Genomic DNA, 21,713 nt, shown 5'->3' on the forward strand with positions numbered 1-21,713 from the left:
GCGTCTCTAAATCTGCCTACACATGATGAGTTGACCAATCGTGCGATGAAAACGAAACGCCTACAAACTACGGACGCGGCCGAGGGACAAAACTCTTCGTTACAAAACAGCGTTCAGTTTTAGCTGCTACCTTGTAGCTCGTTATGACATCGGGTATTACCAGACATGCTCTCCTCCGCTGTTTTATGCGGACAAGGAGGCTCATAAGCGAACATCGGACACCTAAACCACTGTGTTCTGACAGAAGGTATTTCTTAGCACTGCTTGTGAGCTCACATGTTTACAGTGTTGTTTCTTCTGACTCCAGCCACTTATACCTGCAAAACAAATAGCCCCTAAAACTATATTCTGTCATTATTGCATTCGTGATTTCATTCTTGCTCATAAACAGTATAATCTTCATTCTTTTCTTTTCCCCTACAGTTATGCCACTGGAGAAATCAAGTCACCTAAAATATACACCAAAACTGGAGATAAAGGTAAGTCAACCCAATTAAAGAAGACATCTTAATGCTTTGGTTTCAACTATATTTGAAATATGGGCTGGGGAAATTTGTGTGGTTTCCTTTATGTACATTTATGTTTGAAAGCCACATGATCTGTATATGTATTTGTGTCTCAGGCAAAAATAAAAGCATTTAAATGTTGTGGCCCAGACTCCCTTTTCAGTTATATTAGTGTATATCCATGTTTGAATTATACATTGTTAAAAATCAGGGGATGAGAGCTCAGCTATTGAGATCTCAACTATACTTCTAATAAAAAATCTCAACACAATTTGAAAACAACAGATGTTGTCTATTATGTTTATAATGACTACTATTTTGTGTTGGATATCAAAAAAAAAAAGTCTAAAAAATCCCAAACATTTATGGTCATTTTGTAACGTAATAAAAAAACTTACTAGATTCCTGATTTGCAGGTTTCTCCAGCACATTCACTGGAGAAAGGAGGCCAAAGGAAGATCACATTTTCGAAGCTTTGGGAAATACAGATGAGTTGTCATCAGCTATAGGGTAAATTATGTATTATTACACTATTAAATCATTGTATGCACATGGATATTTAAAGCACTTTTGTCAGACAGTAGAAAAACTGCATAAAATTATGTTATCAGAAAAGAAAAATAACCCTGCAATGCAATGCATCTTAATGAACTGCTTCAGAGCTCAATAAAAATGCAAATTCCAAAATGGAAAACAAATGAAACTTTAAGGGAAATAATGTTCCATGAAAATGTTGCTGACAGGGTGAAAGGATACTAATGTGATGCTTGTAACATTTCATCAAAAGAATTGCGAGAAAAAAAATTATATTTAGAGTTACTACCAATATTTTAGCATTTTTCTTTTACAAGTGAGGTTCTACTTAACATGCAGACAAAGAAGTATTAACTAAAACTATGTAGCTGCAACTTACAGGAGGAATGCAAAAGTTCTTAATGATAAAAAGAAATCTCAGTTTCAGTGAAACTTACTTTAAGTGCAGTTGGTAAGATGCCATGATTGCTGAAAAATATCAAATACAAGATGTCCTTTTGCAGAGCTGTTGACAAGAACTAAAAAATGCAAAATTAAAATCTAAATCAGCACATTTGCCGAAAATATTTCAGTTTGTCTGACTCACTTTTGTATCTAACTTTACAGTTTGGCCCGAGAGTTTTGTCTTGACAAAGGTCATACATTCACAGATCAGCTGGATAAGGTTTGATTTTGTTCATGCCAAATTTATTTAATGTGCTGAAACTGGCCTGCACTCTACTCTTCTGACAGACCGAAGGCAGAGCGCAGGTTAGTTTCAGCACAAAAAGTTCATTAGATTTATAGAGCAAGCAATCAACATACATTAAAGATGTGTTATTTTATTGCAGATCCAGTGTATTTTACAAGATGTGGGCTCCAATATTGCTACTCCTCGATCATCTGCAAGAGAAATTCATAGAAGTATGCAAATGCAGGTTGGTGTGATCTCTTTATTTTTCATCACTGATGTAATTTTTTTTTTGTTTTACCAGAGAGAACAAAATTCAGTCCTCAGGCAATCACTGACCTGGAAACATGGATTGATCATTTTACAGAGGAACTCCCACCGCTGACCAACTTCATTTTACCTGTAAGCATCTTTCTGCTTCTATAGATACTGAATGTTCCTATGAATGATTAGATTACTCATATTTGTATTTTACAGTCTGGGGGTAAGAGCAGCGCAGCTTTGCACTTAGCTCGGACAGTCTGTCGGAGAGCGGAGCGCAGGTCAGTTTCACCACACACAGTTGTGATAAAAAATAATCAGTTCAATGATTATTTTGAACTGATTAAAATAATCATTGAACTGATAATTCAAAGATTAACCAGATCTGTGATTGTGTTTGGCATATTATATCTGTACATAGCAAATTAAGCGTTAGGTCTAGGAAACCACCAGACCATGACATGCACGCTGCTGCTTCCACGTAAATGTTTCTTTTACTGTGATGTCAGGCCCATCTATTCCTTCCACAAATCATGGATCATTTTGAATGCATCATAATTACGGAAAACGTCATGTTAAAACAAAGGAAATGCTTTTGAAATGGTTATTTTAACAAAACAATTACCTCAAATCTACGAGAAAGAGAGCAGCATCTTAGTTCCAGACCAGCAAGATTGCTAAGGGGTTACTACCCCATTCCTCATTTCTTAAAATCAATAGTTATGCAATTAATTAATTAAGAGGAAACCTACATTTTCAAACTTTCAGTTTATTCAGCAAATGTGAGAAAAAAAACAGATGCTGTTTTTTTAACATAATGTAAATTGTTCCTCACCCTCTGAGTCGTGTTTGATAAATCTTTATTTTAGAATAAGGTTCCCAATGCATTCACTTGTGTATTTTGCATTTTTCAAGCTGTTTAAACTCAACTGTTTGTGTTTTAAGTGTTGCTTTGCAGTCAAGGTCCTTGAGGACCTATGTCCTGCATATTTCATATGTTTTTCTGCTCCAACACAGCTACTTTAAATGGCTGAAGTGATTCCTCAGCAGGTCGCTAAGCTCTGTAGGAGCGTTCTAAGAACCTATTTATTTGATTCAGGTGTGCTGAACCAGGCTGACATCTAAAACATTCAGGACACAGAGATTTAGACGATATGTTATTCTTGTTTCACTGCTACTGTGTTTTTGACAGCTCTGTGTTTTTCTGCACAGTGTTGCTCCAATTGTGCGTTCAGGGGAGGCAGATCCAGATGTTGCAAAATTCCTCAACAGGTCAGTATTATCTGCTTTAAAAACACATATCTTTCTTTCCGATTAAACATCTGATAAAAGTCCAAACATTTTTTTTTGCACTCAGGTTGAGCGACTACCTGTTCACAGTTGCCAGATACGCAGCCATGAAGGAAACCAAAGAGGAGAAGATCTACAGGAGACCTGAATGAACGCACCTATTAGAATCTGCATTTGTTTCTACAGTGATAGATGCAGATACTACAGTTGTGCTTTTAGTTCAGTGCATTGTTTCTTAAATATCACACACAAGACAAAATAAACCAGCTAAGCAGTACATGTACATCAAAAGTTAGAAATTTACACAATAAGCTCAGCAATTCATCAAATAAACATACAATATTTTAAGTTAACCACTTGATTCCACATTGGTTATATTCTCACTCTGATTAGAATTAGTTTTGATATTTCCCATTATAGTTTCTCCTCTTGCAGGTTAATAAGAGTATTTGAGACATTCACATGATCTGGCACCAGCCCTGGCTCTTCTGGGACAGCGTACAAGCCCACGTCATTAGAGACAGATTGCGGTCTTCATAGGGTGGGTAGCGCAGATACGTGACACACTCAAACCGCGTCCCTCTAAGCAAGCACGCTTTTCTGTGTGAGAACGTATCGAAGCTGTAGCGACCATGGAAGGACCCCATTCCACAGGCGCCTTAAAGAAAATGTTTCAATGTGTAGTTAAGACACTATTCTTTTTTCTTTTTTTTATGTCATTGTATGTGACATGACACACTCACCCACTCCACCAAATGGCAAAGCCACCATCAGGCTCTGAAAGATGCAGTCATTAGAGCAGAAGCTTCCACTGGAGGTCTCACTCATGAGTCTGGAAATGATCTGTGGTAAAAAGAAGGTCAATACATGATCACAATTTACTCTGAGAAACTGAAGAAATACAGTAGTTAGCCTAGTTAATGTCAGGACTTTCCACATGTTTATTACCAGCCTGTTTAATTAATTACAAATCTTGTTTTAATGATCATTGTCCTGTTGGAATTGCCTAGCAATATCTAAGAATCACTCACTGTCGAAACACAAGTGTCACTATTTAAAGAGAAGTGTATTTCACATCAGAATCAAGTAAGCAGGAAAAAAAACTTCCTCCAAAGTGACTAACTTCAAGCCTGACTGAAAATTGACTTGTCAACATGGCCGAGCAGAATGCCACCTGGACAAATATTTTACGGTTAGATATGGCAGAGTTTTACTAGCCTCAGTTACAAAAAGTATGTCTGAATTAGTCAGTGAGAAGCTTTCAGACCTTTACAACTCAAATTGTAGGGCTGTTTTGCTGCCAGTGTGTCATAAGAATAGAAGACGACCTTACAGTTCATCAAAATTATCTCAAATAAAACTAGAAATCAGCCATTTGGATCTTTCTTTAGGACACTTATTTCAAACATCAAAACCAAATTTGGAAATAATAAAGCAGGAATAAAGAAAAAGAAAAAAACATTAGTAGGGGTGTACAGTATATGCATGTATGTATAATTGTGAACCTGTGTGGATCAGAGAAAACCCATACTATAACATTTTCTATAAATTGACCAATGAAAGTCATTTGTTGCATAATCATTTCAGACTGAAAGAAGATCTAAAGCAAATATAAAATATATGTCTATGATAGCTGTATGTAAACTTTTGACCAACACTGCATCTCCACTCGATATGATGTACCTTATTGTTGGTGGAATATGCATACACACAGAGGGGCTTCTCTTGCTTATTAATAAAAGCAATGGCTTCATCCACGTCATTTACAGTGAGTATTGGGAGAACCGGGCCGAAGACCTCCTGTTGCATGATGGGGTCCGATTCTGCCACTTCTACCAGAACTGTTGGGGCTTCAAATACAAGCACAGAGCCTCATCGTATTGTGCATGTATACATAAGAGTTGTTTTATAAAAAGTCAAGGATGTAGCTTCCTACCAATGTACTTCTCTCCCTCCGTCACCTGCCCACCAACAACCACCTTCCCAGATCTCCACAGCAGCTCTCGAGTACGGTTGAAGATCTCCAGGTTGACCATGCGACCAAAGCTGCGGGATTCTCTCGGGTCGGGGCCGTAGAACTGCATCAGGCAGCATTTCAGGGCCTGCGCCAGCCGCGCCTTAACATCTGTGTGGCAGAGGATGTAGCTGGGGGCCATGATGCTCTGACCCGCGTTGTGAAAACGCGCCCATGCAATTCGCTGCACGGTGGTGGTGATGTCACAGTGCTGGTCCACGTAGCACGGGTTCTTTCCTCCCAGGATCAGGGTGACGGGAGTGAGAGTGCGGGCTGCAGCCACAGCAATCCTGCTTCCATCCTCTCCGTTTCCTGAAGAAGAGTGACAGCCATGTTAAGGGGCTTTAAACCATGAAACACATTCAAATGTGTGTTGAAAGGTTGAGGATTTGGTTACCTGTGAAAAATACGTGGTCAAATTTAAGCTCCACAATCTCAGGCAAGTCACTGATGCCTGCAAGAATCACATGGAAGCATTCCTTGAGGAAAACAACAATTTTGCATAAGAGCATTTCATGCATATGTCATCCTTTCTGAAGGTTAAGCAAATTAAAAATAAATTATTGTTAAAGTATTGCTTAGGATGCCAAAAAAAAAAAAACATGGAGTTTTTATATATTGTATTACATCATGCGTCTCTGACAATGGTTATATTTTATACAAGACAACAGAAATGGAGGTGAATTATGTTCCAACGAGTCTCAGGTCAACTTATTTTCGTATTACCTGACTAAATAAAATTATGTGCTCTTGATTTAACAATAGTGGAGAAAAGATAACTGACTCTGATGAAGACACAGATGATATCAAAACATTTGTCTCCATGAAGTTTGGACAGCAAAGATAAAAACTGATGAGTAAGCATGATGTCCTTTAGCTGTGCTGCACCTGATTCAGATATTTGTTTGTTGGGAGACGATTACCTTAACATTATAGCTTATTATTTTTACTCAACTCATATATAAATTAAACTTATATGAAAAAAATATTTCCTTTCCTTCACCTTAAGAAAGAATGTCACATTTATTGTGGGCCTTTAATGATGCATTTGAAATGTATTTGTTTAGTTTTTGCCAAACTTCAATTAACTTTAAAACACAAGTTGATGCACAAGTTTAAATTTGTGGATGGAAAATCATCTGCACCGTATGTAAAGTTTATATATCTGAAAAAAATCTATTTGCTTTTGAGAGGTTTAAATTCTTAAGCAAATTTTACACAAAAAAAATTATCAGACACAATATCAAAAACAATGCAGTTTTAAAAAAGAACAAAAAAGCAGTGTCTTTTTGCCAACTCCGCCTCTCTATCAAATATCCCACCAGTTTTCATAACAACAGTGTCTTTAAATTGTATTTCTCTCTTTAGTTGTCTTCCAGTATCTCAGATTTCCCAGAATTTTGAAAGCTCAAAAGAGTAAAGCAGTGAAATGACCCTCCTTGGAAACTCCAGTAATAATTTAAGTTGTTAAATCATAAATAAATTAATAGAGAGTGGCTTATCACGTACTTAAATTAAATTTGGCTCAGGGATTACAGCTCATAAAGTTCTTTAACCTCAGCAAATGCTCTACAAACTTTTTCCATCCACTTTGCAGCATGTTGCATCATCAGCAGGCACCTTTTGGCGAGGTGAAGTCACATTGTGTAACTTGCTGAAACACCTTTGGAGCAGTCGATCCTCTCTGCTCACTTACTTACATTATCCAAGTAGAAAGGAATAAGACGATGCAGAAGCTCTGCTGTGTGCACGGTGTGCTCAGAAGGGCCGATGAGGGCACAGTTTCCTACATAAATGAGATTCCTACGTGAACGTCAGATTCTCTGTGAGGTTACAAGACAGTGCCGCTGCTCACCAGCTGCAATGGCTCCAACCAGAGGCACCAAGCACATCTGGACAGGACTGCACCAGGTCCCCATGATGAACACCACACCCAGGGGCTCATTGATCACCAAACACTCGTCCAAGCTGGTGGACTGCACAAACAACTTCAAAGTTAGGCTACAGGGGAAGCAAATGAGCAGAGGAGAAAAAAAAGAAGAAAGATTCGACCCCCACTGAATACTTAAAAGGTCAGTGCAACTTAGCTTAAATCTGCTTTAGTGGACTCTGTACAATGGATTTCTTTGTGGCAGTCAGACTGGAATGTTTTCAGGTTGTGTAAGCTTTAAATAATCCCAGTCGTTTTGCCACAAAGATGTTTTGGAGAAATGGGTTTCTTACCAGATTCTTTTCCACAGACTGAGGTTCCATCCATTTCTTCAGGTTGCTGATTGCGTGAAGCGCCTCATTCTTGACCATGATCAGTTCAAACACGACCGTTTCAAACCGCGGCTGGTTGAAATGAAAAGAAAATGTAATATTTGCAGGTAAATCTCAAATTAAAATAAGAATGACCTACTTGATTTCAGTGATTCGGTTTAAACGATCTCTATAGACTGCAGTTATTTCTCTAGCTTGTGCTTCAAGTAAACACACAAACGTTCAACTCCCTGTAAGCAGTCAGCTTCTTTAGCAACGCGCTTAACTGTTAAGTCAGAAGTACAGTATTTAAAAATAAAATGTAATTACAATTTCATTGAAAGGTTTAATGAAATACAATTCAACAGGACTATAGGTATACAGTTTCTTTTAGTCTATCAGAAAGTTTTAGATACAAAGCAGCCATATTGGATTTACATGTTGGGTTTGGTGAGAAAGTTCTGACTTTCCTATTCAGAGTTTCAACTCCTTGGGACACGGTTTATTTTTCAAAATTCAACGTCTAAGTAAAAACAGAACACACTATTATAACTACATTCTTTGGTTAATCAAGTATTACCTATGGATAAGAACACATGTTTCTTTTTCTCTAGTTCCTTCTGTCAGCACATTGTTATTATTAACCAAGAAAGTAGTTCTTATTAAAGTTTTATGCCATAACATACTGTTTTCTGTATTAAAAATTTGCTTTGTAAATGGACTTATGTATTATTTTTATTTTCCTTGAAACTGAAACTTGGGATGTTCATTACCTGTAAATCCTAATAATCAAATTTAACTGCATGTTTTTTTAAACTGGTGAAATAAATAACCCATTCAGTGACGTTCTAATTTGTTGTAATGCAACAGTAAGACAGTAAAACAACTTTCTGTGTTCTCACTGAGAGTTGGAAAGATGACAGGTAATGTACCTTATGAAGGTCCCTTCCAAGAGCATCCACAAAGTCACACTCATGCTCTTCCAGCATCCGCACCACAGCCTCCAGCTGGGCCAATCTGAAACTTTCCTTCAGGGTCCGTCCAGCCTGAAAGGCAATTCTTGCCCTTCTCAGCAGATCCACACACTCCAGAGGGTATGTCCTCAAACAGGGTTCTCCCAGCCTCGTCCTGGAACAACAAACTGTTGTCAGCACTAACGTTCCCAGGAATACTTCTAATCCACATCATGTTAGACCTTATACCTTCTGCATGTTAAACGACCATTCCTCTGACAAACAGCACGCCCTGATTTTTCCACTCATGTTCACTCTAGTCCAGGAAATCAGCAGTGCTGGTGTCTTTAAATGGGGCCAATTTGAAGTTAAGCCTGGTCACCCCCTCAGGTGAAGTCCCCACAGGCAGGGAGGATAGTAGGAAATCCTAACAACTCCAGCCAATCAGGTGATGCACATAAAACTAACAGTGCTGCTGACTAACATCGAGCCACAGATCATATTCAACTTTGTATCCATTTCCAGGAAATAACAATAAAAACAAATATTAAATGCAAAATCAAACAGTTTTACCTGCGGAGGGCTTTGAACCATCGGGTTGGGGATGGACTAGGTGGGCCGCTCATTATTTTACAGGTTCACAGTGAGACAGAAATGTAGAAGATGGATGGAAAATCTTCACAGGGAGCCTCTGTGGTGTGCAATGACCAAGCCACTGAGCTTAGGGGAGAAGGTTTGACTCATGCGTGCGCATTCACACCATAATCCTCCATGTGCGGTATTTAGAAAAACCAGAAAAGGCGAATAAGTTCACAACCTTCAGCCTACCAGCCTGTCAGCCACCCACGGTGGGCCTTAATGGCTCAGACAGGTGTTTTTAATCAATCATTTATTTAAGCTGAAGACAAGAAAATCATTGACAGCATGTGCAGGATTTAAATGGTTTATATAATACTTGATTCAACAATACAGGATTAAAAAAGTATTTTACATGTAGACAAGTCTGTCAAAACAACAAAGAAAAACACTCAACACTATTGTGCAGCCAGCTTTGAAGACATGAAGATTATACATTTTGACAGGAGGGGTGGGAAGGATTTTAGCTTGCGTTATATTATTTCTCAGCCTAAAAGAGTGAATGACTGCTCAAAGCCAACATTAGCAATCCTCTGAAACACTTTTAACCGACCCCTCACTTGACATCATTTAGAAAAACACACAAGGGGAGCTCCAGAAGAGACAAACAAGCATGTGAGGCATCATTCTTCACATCCTCACTGTAGTGTATTGATTAATTAGGAGCATGTCTAGTTCTTATAAAGACTAAAAAAGGCTTTGAAACGATGTTTGATCCTCCACTAGTTTTTCTGTTTAATTTATAAAAAATCTCGTTAGTAGAAAGGATACAAGCTTATTATTGTGCCAGAGAGAAGTTTACTCAAGTCATTATAGGCATAAACACCATATTCACTTGGGGTTTTAACAAGATGCATCTGAACTGTTGTTGTTTTTGGGGGGGCTTTTCAGAAAAAAATGCAACTTTTTTTCTTATTCACACATGGTTAAAAAAACACATCCCCACTGATATTTGGTGAAATACTTTCTCTGCATGTCGCGGAGAAAAGTACAAGCGAAGGAAAGACTTTCAAATCTGCAAAACTGCAACAGCACCCAGACATGGTGGTGGCAGCATCATGATCGGGGCTTGTTTCTGCCGGTGAATTGCATCAAGCAGATAGAACAATGAAGGAAGACTAGCAAATTATTCACCTAATCTCAAATCGATGGCTAGATGTTTAAAACTTTTCCACAAGTGTGTGTTCCAACAGGACAGCCATCCCAAATATAGATGGGGGGTGCACCGGGGAGCTGGGGAACTGCCAGCAAACCAGGAACAGACAGTTAAAAGTTTTTACACTTGGGTGTAATCCCACACTGATATTAATCTCCTGGAATGGCAACCTTACTGCAAGTTTGTAGGGTATGACCACAATCAGACACTAAGTCAGGAAATCAACCAGTTTAAAAGTTCTCTAGCCTTCCTGCTAACAAGAGGATTCAAATATCCCGCAGAATTATACCAGAAGCTAATTGATGGCTACAAAAATAACTTAAATTCTCTGCAACAAGCTGATGGACTTTTAACTAATTAAGAGACTGTACCTATGCATGTGATGCAATTTTTACAATCTGTACTAAAACAAAAAGGTATATTCAGACTTGTGCACCCAATTCTATTAAAAATTTTTGTTGTTTGTTGATTAATCCATTAAAACCCCAAAATTTAAAACCCCAAAATGAATAGTATTCATGATTATGAGGGTACATAAACTTTCCACTAGTATTGTACACATTTAATGTTTAAACACAAGTTAGTGGCCATAGTTTAGGAAGTTAGACACTAAATATTTATTCTCATTTATAACAGAAAATGTGTTCTTGCGTATTAAAGAACTAGAAGATTTTCAATTGTCCTTCAACTCTTTGAGTGAAGGTTTGTCTTTTTTCTTGTTCCATGACGACAAACAGTCCCTTTGTCACTGTCTAACGTAAATAAACCCTGTCTCAAGGAATATTCAGGCTATTAAGGTCACATTCAACTTCATGTCCCCACAAAAACCAGTGCAACATTTTCAAGGGAACATCGTCCAATTGAGCAGTTTTATTTGGTTGACGAGTCAGTCCGTGACATCATTTTAAAAGGTCTTCAGACCACGAGATCTTTTCCGCATGGCTTGAAGAAAAGTCCACAGAGATCAGAGGGATTTACAGTAAAAGCCTCCATGGTTGCTTCAGTCAGATCTCTCTCGTTCAGAGAAGTAGTCCAGGACCATAGCCCCAATATCTATGGCTTTTTCTTCCCAAAACGTGGTAATTGGTTAGAGCTGAACAACAACGGCACATGTGCTAGCATGGGGTAACTGTTAGACATGAGGCACTCAGCATTAGTATGAGGTGGAGTGAACATGGTTTCCTGGTACAAAATACATAGAAGACTAAACCACTTCATGATTTTAAACTTGGGCGATAAAAAGAGACGTAGCACATAGCACAGCCTCGCCTACTCCGGCATGAAGGGTAAAAATGTCAACAAATCGTTTCCAGTTCATTTTCTGCTCTTAAAGGTAAGTGATGCTACAGCGAGGGCATCTTTATATCAGACTATCATGATCAGACTTTCTGAACAGAAGTGAAGGTGATGTTTGGCTCTCAGACAACCGGAGAACACAACTGGCTGGATGGCTCAAACGCTGCAACACAAGGGAATTAATGCCAAGTTACAACTTCGAACAACAACTTATTTTTCTTGGAGATTCATCACAAGACACGGATTTGTCTTACAGTCATAAAAGCTTTTTTTTTAGATGCGTTTCTGGATTCAACGGATGAAATCCAAACTTGACAGCATATTAACAATGATTGGTTGTTTGGTTTTACTCATGTAAGTAAGACCTCGTGTCTAATGGCTTGCATTGCATCTGTATTGCTTTCCAGTTGTCTTAAAACGGTGGCCTCTGATCCAAGAATGATTCTGTTAAGCCTGAGAAACTGAGATCAAACCACGGTATATTTGAGTGTTATCATGTTAAATATATGAAAAATTCATTTTTAAGAGTAGACATTAAAATTTTACTGTGTTGTAGGAGCAGCTTCCTCTTTGAAGAGAGACCTAGAGTAGATCTCACTCCATCAGCGCTCAACCAGAGATCAGATCTTCCACCATACTCCTCCTTTCTTTAGCTGATGGCTCTATAATGTGCCAGATAGCTTGAGAATCCCGCTCAGTTCATGTTGTTTATCACATCCATCCTGTGCAGATTGTCCCAGCGCAGAATTAGGAGAGCTCGAAGCCTGTATTCATACTGATGGCGTAACGCAGTTTGTCACGCAGGATGCTCTTCTTACTGTAGTTGGGCAGCTTGAGAAGGTTGAAACACGTAGAAGAAGTGGGAAGTCGACCCCCAGGCTCCTTCTTTCGAATTGTGAAGAAGCCCCTGAGGACACTGCCGAGGGTGTCTCCTGTGTCCTGGACATGGCAGATAAAATGTGCACAAACAATTATTTTTGGATTGACCATCACAAGTATTAGATTTGTATATTCTTTCTTACTTAAAACCACGAGGCTACTAGAAAGTATTTCAAAACTTCTTCACCTTTAATGCGACATATCCTGTAAAGTTAATCTGAAAAACAAACAACCTGTTCCAAGAAAAATTGTAAAAAAAAAAAAGAAAACAATCGGTAGTAACCTGGTGCATTATGCTAGTAAAAGCACCTTTTAATTCAAGTACAGCATTTCGTCTTCACACGCTGAGAAATTTGGAGAACATTAGAAAAGTAAAATGGGAAAATTGATCAAAATGTGTTGTGTAATTTAAGTTTCCTTCAAAGTATTCATTTAAATGTGTACACTAACACAGCTGCATTATTACTTTCACCTCTTTTCTCAAAAAGTTTTAAAGTTGTTTTTTTTCATATTCCTTAATCTGTCATGTTGTATACTCTTAATGGAAACAGTAGATATAACCTAAAAGAAAGTGGGGTGAGAAGAAAATGTACAGAGAGATGACGGGTGCAGAGAAAAAACAGTATTTCTATTCCTCCAAACCCCACTCCGAGTTTCTTTCATAATCTTTAATTTATGCATATTTTTATTGCATGATTCCAAACCTGTAAAAGATACAGCTCAAAATAAGCACATGAAACAAATAACTTATTTTTCACTCTTACCTGATCATCTGAGACTTCCACACAACGGATGGAGAAAGGTGGTTTGAGGTAAGCAAAGCCTAGAAGAGGTGGCCTTGAGCAGCTGGTAACAAACTATAAAAACATATTTGAAAGATAATGAAAAGTAAAATCACTTTGAATTTGTAGTAAAAACAAGTACTTAACTTTGGGAAACCTACTTTCAGGAACATAGCCCTCTCTTCAGCATTAAAGTCACTGGACAGGATGTCCCAAAGCCAGATGATGACACGGTGGCTGCTATGGAAACCTCCATAGTAGACAGTGTGTTTCCTGTAAGAGGCGAAAACAACAATGAGTGTATGTTAAACTGGCTCAATAAACAGAAAAGGAAGCATTAGACAAATGTGTCAAATAATATTTTGTGGGCTAGAAGAATGGTAAAAAGAAAGGCAAAAGTAAAAATTCAACTTACTTGAGGTCGTCTAGATCAATCTCTGCGTTATCCCCTGAGATCAGCCGCTGAACTTCAGGTGTGGAAAACATGTGCAGCCACTCTGGATTGATGATGCTGCGAAAACCCCGGATGAAAGCTGCCGTTTGCTCCTTAATCTGCGTGTGCATCCTGAAGTGAGCCATCAGGTGGATGTAGCTGATCCTGCGGTAGAGAGGAGAGATGAAATCAGGCTGTGACGGTGATTCGACACAGGACTTTTTTAAAAAGGATCAACACGGGTTTTTAACTATGGAATCTTAATTTACTTACTTGTTTTCATTGGTGACTGGCATAGTCTTTCCTCCAGGTATCAACTCATGACAGACAAGCTGCAAGGAAACATCAACTTAAACTTCATACATTAGATAAAATGTATTTCTGATATGCCTCCATTTTTATATTTACCTACCTGCCCCATAACATCTTCATCATAGGACAATGTCAGTCCTAGATCTCCCACATCTCCGTCATAGCGCTAAAAAATTAAAGATAAGAGTATTTTGTTTTAAAACCTTTTCCAAAAATGTTCAGACTTCTCCAGGCTGCATGTAAACGCAGTAACAGAGTCGGACCTTAATGGAAGTGAGGTTTTTGTAAAACTCAGAGTCCAGGGAGGGAAGCTCGTCTATGGAGCTGTAGAAGGTGCTGTGGTGGTGTCCCAGGACTTGACTGAGGAAGAACGAGGCAAAAGGAACATCCACAACGATGCCCTAAGAAGACAAAACAAACAGCTGATTGTCACATCACTCAGAGCAATAGGCAGAAATGAGCACCTTTGAAGATAAAATTACCTCATAAACAGCTTTACCGAGCATCTTCCCAACAAACTCAAAGAGCTGCAAGTGATTCTCGTGAATGTAGGATGTGGGTGAGGGATACAGCCTTTCATTTCCACTTGTAGTCTATATAAAATAAGCAACGGATCAAACCAGAACCAGGTGGTTTGAAGAAAACAAAACAAAGTGGGCCACCTATTTATGTTACCTTGAACAGGTTGAGGGCAGGATTGAAAACCTTCTTAATGATCTCCTCTAGAAACTCTTTGAAGACCCCATCCTGGTCAATTCCAGCCTCGTCCACTCCCAGGTCATTAACAAACTTGACACGAATGACGCCTTTTATGGAGTTCACTGGTAACCTGCGGAGTTGGTCGTATCCGTCCTACAGGCAGGGAAATCCAGCAATTACTGAGGAACAAACCAGAAAGTTCTGTAACAAATAAGTAAAAAAATAATTCTCTACTACACACTTCCAGCATCCGTGAGCGGCGAATAGTGATATGGGTGACGTGCGGAGAAGCCGAGCTGGTTTCTACCAACCCTAAACTTTCTTTCTCCTTTGTGACGATGTTTCTGAACAGCAGCACTCTCTGAAAATAGAACGTTGGGAATTACCACTGTGCAAAAAGACCCATAAACATTAAGCAGGACACATGCTTTAACTGGAGAATCTCATTCACTCACATTTTTATGTGGGATAACATGTGGGATGTACTGCAGTAGAAGTTGAGCTCTTTTTTTCCCTTTTTCCAGCTCTTGGAACAACAAGCTCGGCTTCAGATCCCTGAGTGAAACAGCAAGATCGTTCATCACAATGAGGATATCTCTAAACTGAAAGCCAATGAGTCGCCTGAGACGGGTGACAGAGTTTTTGAGTATTTACTTGCGAAGCCAGTGGTCATCGGGGGTGAACCTGCGCCTGCAGTCCCGTTCATACAGGACCATCAGCCACCCATGAACGCTGTGAAAGAGTTCCAGCTTTTCTCCTTTTGCATTTTCTATAAAGCACAGTAAGTATAAAGCTAATTAAATTCAAAGGAAGTTGTCATTGTTCACACACATTGATGTTGAAATTGCATTCATTTCCAGACCTAAATTCTATTCCATCCTATAAGTAAAAAAAATCTCATGATAAATGCCTGACAGATACAGTTTTCTACAGTGGTCAGGCTTTAAAAATTAAACTTGACAAAAGAGAACTAAAGATAAAACTAAAATACTTTTCGTTGCTTTTCTGAGAGACCAATTCATCACCTGCTAAACTTTAGGTTTTGAATCCTTCTCACCCATCATAATTTAGGACAAATGCTTTAACTGGAGACAAGATTCACTCGTGTCTTTAATTATTAGGAAAAGGAAAAGACGAAGCTTATTAGTTGGGAATTACTAACTTCCCAACTAAGTTGTCTTAGGAAAGTCTCGAACAAACGGACGGAAGGACGGACGGATACATGGATGTTAATTTTAGAAAATAGCACAGGAAAAAAAATGTCTAAAAATACTTTGATTTTTCCATACTCTATTTTCTTTTATAAACATTTCCAGTTCTGGGAATTACTTTAATCAAATTCCATGCTTTTCCAGACAGAAACCCTGAAACTTCAAAGAAACTCATATCACAGGTGTTCTGGCTAAAGGTCACAGACTCACCCAAGATGCCGTCCCAAATCATCTTGTACACAAATGTGTTCAGAAAAGAGGAGATAGTGATGAGTTCCTCTATTTTGAAGGATGTTTGCTCCTCATATACTTCAATGTCATCCAAAATTCTGAAAGATATTTATGTCGCAAAAAAGTTAAAGGGAGATTTACAAAATTTCTGAAGCCAACTAATTAAATTATATTTAAAAACCGTCATGGAAAATCAGGTTTCAATTTGAATTTATTCTACATTATAGAGGAGGAAATTAAGAGGAAATTGATCTACTTACGTGATGAGGTGACGAGAGCAGTCACAGAACAGCATCAGCATAGCCAGGAGCTGTTTCGACTCCTCTGTATCGTTGTTCAGACACTCCATGAAAAGCTTGAGGCCCCCCTGAGGACCAAGCTCACAGATGAAAGCCCACAGTTTTGGTAAAAGGTCGTCAAGATGTGTCAGACCTGCAGTAAAAGAACAGGACAGTTCTAATCATCTAAAACAATGCGTGCAAGAACATAGCGTGAGGGGTTCTGCGGCTGACCGGTGAGTATCTGGAGGCGTATTTGCGTCAGCGTGGACAGAGTCGTCTGGTAGAGCACACAGATGCTGCACACTTTCTGAACTTCAGCTGAGTCGACCCGCTTCCCTCCGACAGGTTTCAGAATGTTCCTCACAGAAGCCGACTTCTGAAACGCTCTCTTAAAAAGATCTTTAAAAGATATAGACACATCACATCCTGAATGACAGAAAATTCACCGTGTTAAGAGATTCAGTAGGTTTTACTTTGATAACTTACTCTTTACGGGTAGATTGTTTTGAGACGTGCTTGGCTGCGGCGGTGGTGGGGTGGACTCCTGACTCTCCAGCTTCTTGGAGAGGACGTCACTGAAGAGAGTTCGAATGACAGATACGCCCCACAGATGCTGAAGCTGCTTAGTGACCAGAGGCATCGACTCATTCAGACTAAGCAGAGAAAGAGAAAGGACAAGTAGACAGAAAATGAAAGAAACAACAAAAACAATAGAGAAAACAATCAAATATAGCAAAAAAAATAAATAAGAGATATAAATGTAAAAATATAAATGTATGGGTATTTCTAACACATTTTATAACATTTCTGTATATTAAAGATGGAGTATGCATAATAAAATGAGGAAACTACAAAAATTTAGAGGTTTAAGCTTTATTTTTTTATCAGAACCTGCCAAATAATTTTTTTTTTCTGATGGCTGGAAATTTATTTAAAGTTTGGAGAAAAAAGATGAAGTTAGAAACTAAACTATTCATATTTTACAGCAAAGTTTCTTGTCATTCTCTAACTTTTGTTCTGAATCTGACTGGCTCAGTTTAAAAGTTATACTTAAACTGCTGGGTTTATTTAAACACATAAAGATTCACTGACCCGTAGTCCACAGTCTGAGAGAACCAGCCCAGGACAGGATGCCAATGCGTTAGGTTGGACTTCTTTTGTGATACGTATCTTTGGCAGTATGACAACATGTCAGTCAGGTCCTTCACAAAATGGTTGGCCTCTTCTTCTAAGACTTTCTCATTGAGGTAACCCAACTGGATTAGGTTTCCTGTTGGGTACATTTGAAAGTAACATTAACAACAGATGCATTCCAATAAACTGCATTGTCTCTGAAAAGTTAATTTAGCTTGGTAATTGGGTTGAAAATTATTAAAAATACACTTGAAATAAATCACTTTGTATGGATTTAATCTATAAAAAAAACACCAGTTTAATTTTTTGACCTGGACTATTTAAACTAACCTTTTGATGACACTCCAATTCACTAAAATGGACCTGCATATAAATCTGTTTTAGCAATTAAAAAGCCAAGTGCTAAATCATCTGGAAGCATTTACCAAGTAAGCAGAGCGAGTGGCTGCCCTCAAGACACACACAGATGTCTAGGCATTGTTCTTCCCGGCTCAGAAACAAAATGAACTTCCGCAAGAGGTCATGGGTCTGGATTAATGCCATGCACTGTTGGGACAAAGTATATATAAAGGCAAACGGTCTTAACATTTCATGGTACTAGATACAGACACAACAGCTTTTACCTCTGGAGTCAAGACACTGAGGTGGGACACCACGGCAGGAACGGACATGATGTGGAGGAGGAAGGACCGGAGCAGGTTGTCTGAAAAGTGAGCTGCAATGACTGGCCTGTAAAAGATCAGATTTAGATTAGAAGCAAGGCTGGAAATACAGTTTTACAAAACACAAACTGTAACAGACATCCATGTGTGGCAAAACTAAAACATTCAAGTTGAGAAACTGAAATATGAATGTACCTCAGAGACAAGGAGAAAATAGCAGTCAGGGTGCCTTTAGAGAGAGACGGTTTAGACCGGGCCAAACCATTGGTCAACAGGATCTATACACAAATGCAACACAAAATTCATATTTAACAAATATGTGAGGGCGGAGGGTTCAAAAAGATAAAAAAAACCCCACAACTAAACACAATTGTCTTGTTTAAACTGTATAAAAAGCAAACAGTAAACGTGAACCTGCAATGTTGAGTAGAATCCCTTCTGATTTAGATGCCCCATAATATTTTCACAAATCCTTGTCAAAGCAGGTCTCAGAGCCTCACCTGCAACATTGGCAGGGAAATATTGTTCATTATGTTTCTGTTTGAACAAAGTGTGTCAGGCAATAACAGCAGATCTGTTTATACTCAACTCTCACCCTTTCCTCGGACTATCCGCCATGTTGACGTGTCAGTGAAGGTCACCAGCATGGTGAGGTACAGTGTAACCAGCTTGTTGTCTTGAAGTATGTCAGGCTGAAAAATCACACAGTTGGTTGTACGACTACATCGGAAACACGAGGACTGAGCAAATTGGATGCAATAATTAAAAGACTGGATGAAGAATTACCTTAAGGTTTTTCAGTAACTGACAGCAGATCCAGAGGACATCTTTGATCTGTTTCAGCCAGGGAATAGTGAGGTCTTTGGAGAGAGCCAAAGAAACATACCAGATCTGAAAACCACAAGGAAGAAACATCACTGAAAGAAAGTGAGATTAAAAAATGATTTATTTCTAAAGGATAACAACACAGCCAGACTTACTTTAGGTTCGTTTTCAACCTCCATGCTGGCCAGAATTGCTCGACATAGCTTCTCAAATCTCTGATGGAAGTAATTAAAAATCAGTTTGAGTTGCACGGGCAAATCTATAAGTTATACTGAGGCAACTCCTCTTTGACTAGAAATTATGTTTAACTACATTAATATGTTTGTATTACTTTAGAGAGGGCTACAACTGCATTAACAGAGTAGAAGGAAAAGATATGTATTTTCAATATTTTTAAACTGTCGCAACTGAAGATGATATTTCATCACAGATCGACATGGACCAATGGACAGCAGTAAACTCACCATCTTATCCTCAAGGCGATATATGAATAGCAATTTTCGAGCAATTTTGAAAATTGAAAGTGCATTTCTTTTTGTTGTCCCCGCTTCAGAAAGTTGAAAATAGTCATCAACCTCTTTCCTGATAAGATAAAAAAAAATCACTATTCAGAAAACTGTATCGAAAGAAAATGCAACTCAGAACATCACCATACAAAAACAATGCAAAGCTCATGAAAATGTAGTCACCTGGTTTGCTTCTGGAGTCTGCAGCGACAGAGGAATCTCCTCACCAGAGCCTGGATCTGGGTTGCTGCTTTCTCCTTCTCTTTGTGTCCCTTTCTTTCCTCCCTGGCCTGCCTGGCTTTGTCCAAGAACTCGGACTTGGAGCTTTGAGGGACACTAAACATGGTGCACCCTAGAAAAAAAAAATGTAGACCACTGGTTCCACTTCAATAAATAATTTAAATAATTTATTACATTTAAATAATTTACAATCAAATAAAAAATTCTGGGGTTTTTTTTGTTTGTTTTTCTCCAAAAAACTTGAATATTACATAAAACCAATTTTAAAACCCTTTTTTGACAGAACTGTTAGTGCATGTCCAAAATTGGAATATCCTTTAATTGCTTATTTATTTTATTAATTCAGTTCAAAAAGTGAGACTCTTTTTTTATGAATAAAACCTGTACAGAGAGACAATACAAATTCTAATTGTTTACAAAAAATGAACTTTGGACCACTGAGCGACAGGCAGTTCTTTTTCCTCCTTGCTGGAGGTGAGTCATTTTTGATGTCTCTGCTTCAGGAGTGGTTTAACCCACTGCAACAGTTACATCTCTTGTCTTGGATACATATTGGTGTTGTTTCCTTAAGTTCTGACTCCAGGTGTACATGCACACCTTTTGAATCTTCCTTAAACTTTTAAGTGGGTTTTACTCCACAGTGGACATCCCTTTCTATCATAATTTTTCCTTCTACTAAACGTTTCATTATTATGATTGGATACTGCACACTGTAAAGAGCAATCTTTTTTTTAGCAGTTAACCTCTGAGCTTTAGTATCATATAGTTTTCATTTTTTCTATAGACATTGAGATGCCTTCATTAACTTTAACGCATACTCATGGACAAAAAAATAAGCGCTTGAAATAACTGTATGTTATAAATCTTTATGAATTTGGGTTTAAAATTTACTTATTGAAATAATGTAACTTTTTGACAGTATTCCAAGTTACTGGGTTGCAGCAGTACCCCTTTCATATGAAGCAGGATGACAGTTCTTTAAGAGGCGTCAAAGTCCACATCTATGCTGTTTGGAGCTTGTTACTCCCTGAAAAACTGACTGTTTTGGGAGAGCTTACCTGTGAAGTTAAGAAGATAAGAAGATTTTGTCTGGCCTTCAGGCACACCTTTCGCTATACGTTCTCCTTCATCTGGCAGTCCGTAACATCCAACAAGGAAGAAAGTCCCAATAATAAAAAAAACTGAAACAGAGATCTAACTTAGCATCTCTGGAGCTAAAATCGACACAGTGAAGATGGAGAAGCGACTGTTAGCTCGCAGGGCTAGCCCGCAGCTTGTCGGTTTGATACTGACTGCAAGACATATATTCTAAACATAGTTAGATTTAATTAGCATCGTGGTGAGGCGGAGTTTGATGTTGGAACGATGTCAGTTTGTTGTAACGCAGGAGACACACCGTTTCTAAATGTAAACAATGAGAAGAGATCTCTACATAGACTGCAGCCATAATCCGTTGCGTCGCATTAAAACGACTCCGGGTAGTTTTTATCCGGTTTTGCAAAGTGCGTTCGGCGTTTAGATCCTGAATAAATAAAAAAATCATTTTATTAGGCGAACTCTGTTTGTACAGTAGCGGCGAGTTTGAATTTATTTTGTGGAATACAGCTATCGCCCAGTGTGTTAGGTGGGCGTTGGGTAGGGGACTGTTATTGCTGTTACACTTTGCTGTATGGTGTATCAACGGAAACGTGTGGGTTACGTGATTTATTTTTCACGCGAATTAAAATTATTCTATCACAGCGTAGTTGAAAGTAGAGCGATTTAGCCGTAATTAAATTAATAAATTTCCAGCAGTTTTCGTTCTTTAAGTTTAAGATGTTTTCACCTCTCTGCCTTAAACTGTTTGGGACGGTTGACGTCATTTTTAATGAACGCGCAGCGGTACTCCGGTGATGTACCGTAAAAGTGACCCCTGTCAAGAAAAGCACGTAATGGAACGCGCATTTCAAGCTATTTATGTC

At 38.5% G+C, this 21,713-nt stretch overlaps 3 protein-coding genes across 4 annotated transcripts; 1 reads left to right on the top strand and 2 right to left on the bottom strand.

The window, feature by feature from the left end:
• The first annotated feature begins 94 nt into the window (after positions 1 to 94).
• mmab (methylmalonic aciduria (cobalamin deficiency) cblB type) lies at positions 95 to 3,614 on the top strand. Its single transcript, XM_005804029.3, has 9 exons — positions 95 to 247; positions 424 to 479; positions 923 to 1,016; positions 1,647 to 1,704; positions 1,871 to 1,943; positions 2,015 to 2,112; positions 2,188 to 2,252; positions 3,184 to 3,243; positions 3,329 to 3,614. The coding sequence occupies exons 1-9, from the start codon at positions 144 to 146 to the stop codon at positions 3,411 to 3,413; spliced, it is 693 nt and encodes a 230-aa protein (XP_005804086.1). The 5' UTR covers positions 95 to 143; the 3' UTR covers positions 3,414 to 3,614.
• Positions 3,615 to 3,701: 87 nt separating this feature from the next.
• On the bottom strand, positions 3,702 to 9,095 carry LOC102230203 (aldehyde dehydrogenase family 3 member B1-like). The gene is made up of 10 exons (XM_005804071.2): positions 9,043 to 9,095; positions 8,449 to 8,644; positions 7,499 to 7,609; positions 7,131 to 7,251; positions 6,976 to 7,061; positions 5,673 to 5,754; positions 5,198 to 5,587; positions 4,945 to 5,111; positions 4,005 to 4,104; positions 3,702 to 3,919 (listed from the first exon to the last, which is right to left on the bottom strand). The coding sequence occupies exons 1-10, from the start codon at positions 9,093 to 9,095 to the stop codon at positions 3,720 to 3,722; spliced, it is 1,506 nt and encodes a 501-aa protein (XP_005804128.1). The 3' UTR covers positions 3,702 to 3,719.
• A 303-nt stretch (positions 9,096 to 9,398) lies between these two features.
• On the bottom strand, positions 9,399 to 21,219 carry ube3b (ubiquitin protein ligase E3B). 2 transcript variants are annotated; one of them, XM_005804028.2, is made up of 27 exons: positions 20,811 to 21,219; positions 19,696 to 19,864; positions 19,471 to 19,588; positions 19,162 to 19,221; positions 18,968 to 19,072; positions 18,777 to 18,873; positions 18,596 to 18,681; positions 18,377 to 18,459; positions 18,143 to 18,248; positions 17,945 to 18,065; positions 17,478 to 17,655; positions 16,872 to 17,038; positions 16,617 to 16,784; positions 16,365 to 16,536; positions 16,084 to 16,202; positions 15,317 to 15,431; positions 15,118 to 15,217; positions 14,904 to 15,023; positions 14,639 to 14,815; positions 14,446 to 14,556; positions 14,227 to 14,364; positions 14,064 to 14,129; positions 13,925 to 13,983; positions 13,634 to 13,816; positions 13,380 to 13,491; positions 13,201 to 13,293; positions 9,399 to 12,496 (listed from the first exon to the last, which is right to left on the bottom strand). In XM_005804028.2, exons 2-27 carry the CDS (start codon positions 19,854 to 19,856, stop codon positions 12,305 to 12,307), a joined length of 3,207 nt encoding a protein of 1,068 aa, XP_005804085.1. In that variant the 5' UTR covers positions 19,857 to 19,864; positions 20,811 to 21,219; the 3' UTR covers positions 9,399 to 12,304. The 2 variants fall into 2 exon arrangements, with proteins under 2 accessions (XP_005804085.1, XP_023199755.1); XM_023343987.1 differs by having other exon boundaries at positions 18,771 to 18,873.
• Positions 21,220 to 21,713: the final 494 nt, after the last annotated feature.

The sequence above is a fragment of the Xiphophorus maculatus genome, chromosome 12, assembly GCF_002775205.1.
Source record: "Xiphophorus maculatus strain JP 163 A chromosome 12, X_maculatus-5.0-male, whole genome shotgun sequence".
NCBI lineage: Eukaryota > Metazoa > Chordata > Actinopteri > Cyprinodontiformes > Poeciliidae > Xiphophorus > Xiphophorus maculatus.

What these genes read in the sequence shown, in the direction of transcription:
- mmab (XM_005804029.3), top strand. Translation starts at nt 144, where the DNA reads ATGACATCGGGTATTACCAGACATGCTCTCCTCCGCTGTTTTATGCGG. An exon ending in CCACTGTGTTCTGACAGAAG is followed by an intron (nt 248 to 423) that starts GTATTTCTTAGC and finishes TTTCCCCTACAG; the next exon opens with TTATGCCACTGGAGAAATCA. An exon ending in TGACCAACTTCATTTTACCT is followed by an intron (nt 2,113 to 2,187) that starts GTAAGCATCTTT and finishes TGTATTTTACAG; the next exon opens with TCTGGGGGTAAGAGCAGCGC.
- LOC102230203 (XM_005804071.2), bottom strand. Translation starts at nt 9,095, where the DNA reads ATGAGCGGCCCACCTAGTCCATCCCCAACCCGATGGTTCAAAGCCCTC. An exon ending in TTGGAAGGGACCTTCATAAG is followed by an intron (nt 7,610 to 8,448) that starts GTACATTACCTG and finishes CATTTCAACCAG; the next exon opens with CCGCGGTTTGAAACGGTCGT. An exon ending in GGAGGGAGAGAAGTACATTG is followed by an intron (nt 5,112 to 5,197) that starts GTAGGAAGCTAC and finishes TTGTATTTGAAG; the next exon opens with CCCCAACAGTTCTGGTAGAA.
- ube3b (XM_023343987.1), bottom strand. Translation starts at nt 19,856, where the DNA reads ATGTTTAGTGTCCCTCAAAGCTCCAAGTCCGAGTTCTTGGACAAAGCC. An exon ending in ATCGCCTTGAGGATAAGATG is followed by an intron (nt 19,222 to 19,470) that starts GTGAGTTTACTG and finishes TACTTCCATCAG; the next exon opens with AGATTTGAGAAGCTATGTCG. An exon ending in AGAGGGCTATGTTCCTGAAA is followed by an intron (nt 13,294 to 13,379) that starts GTAGGTTTCCCA and finishes ATGTTTTTATAG; the next exon opens with TTTGTTACCAGCTGCTCAAG.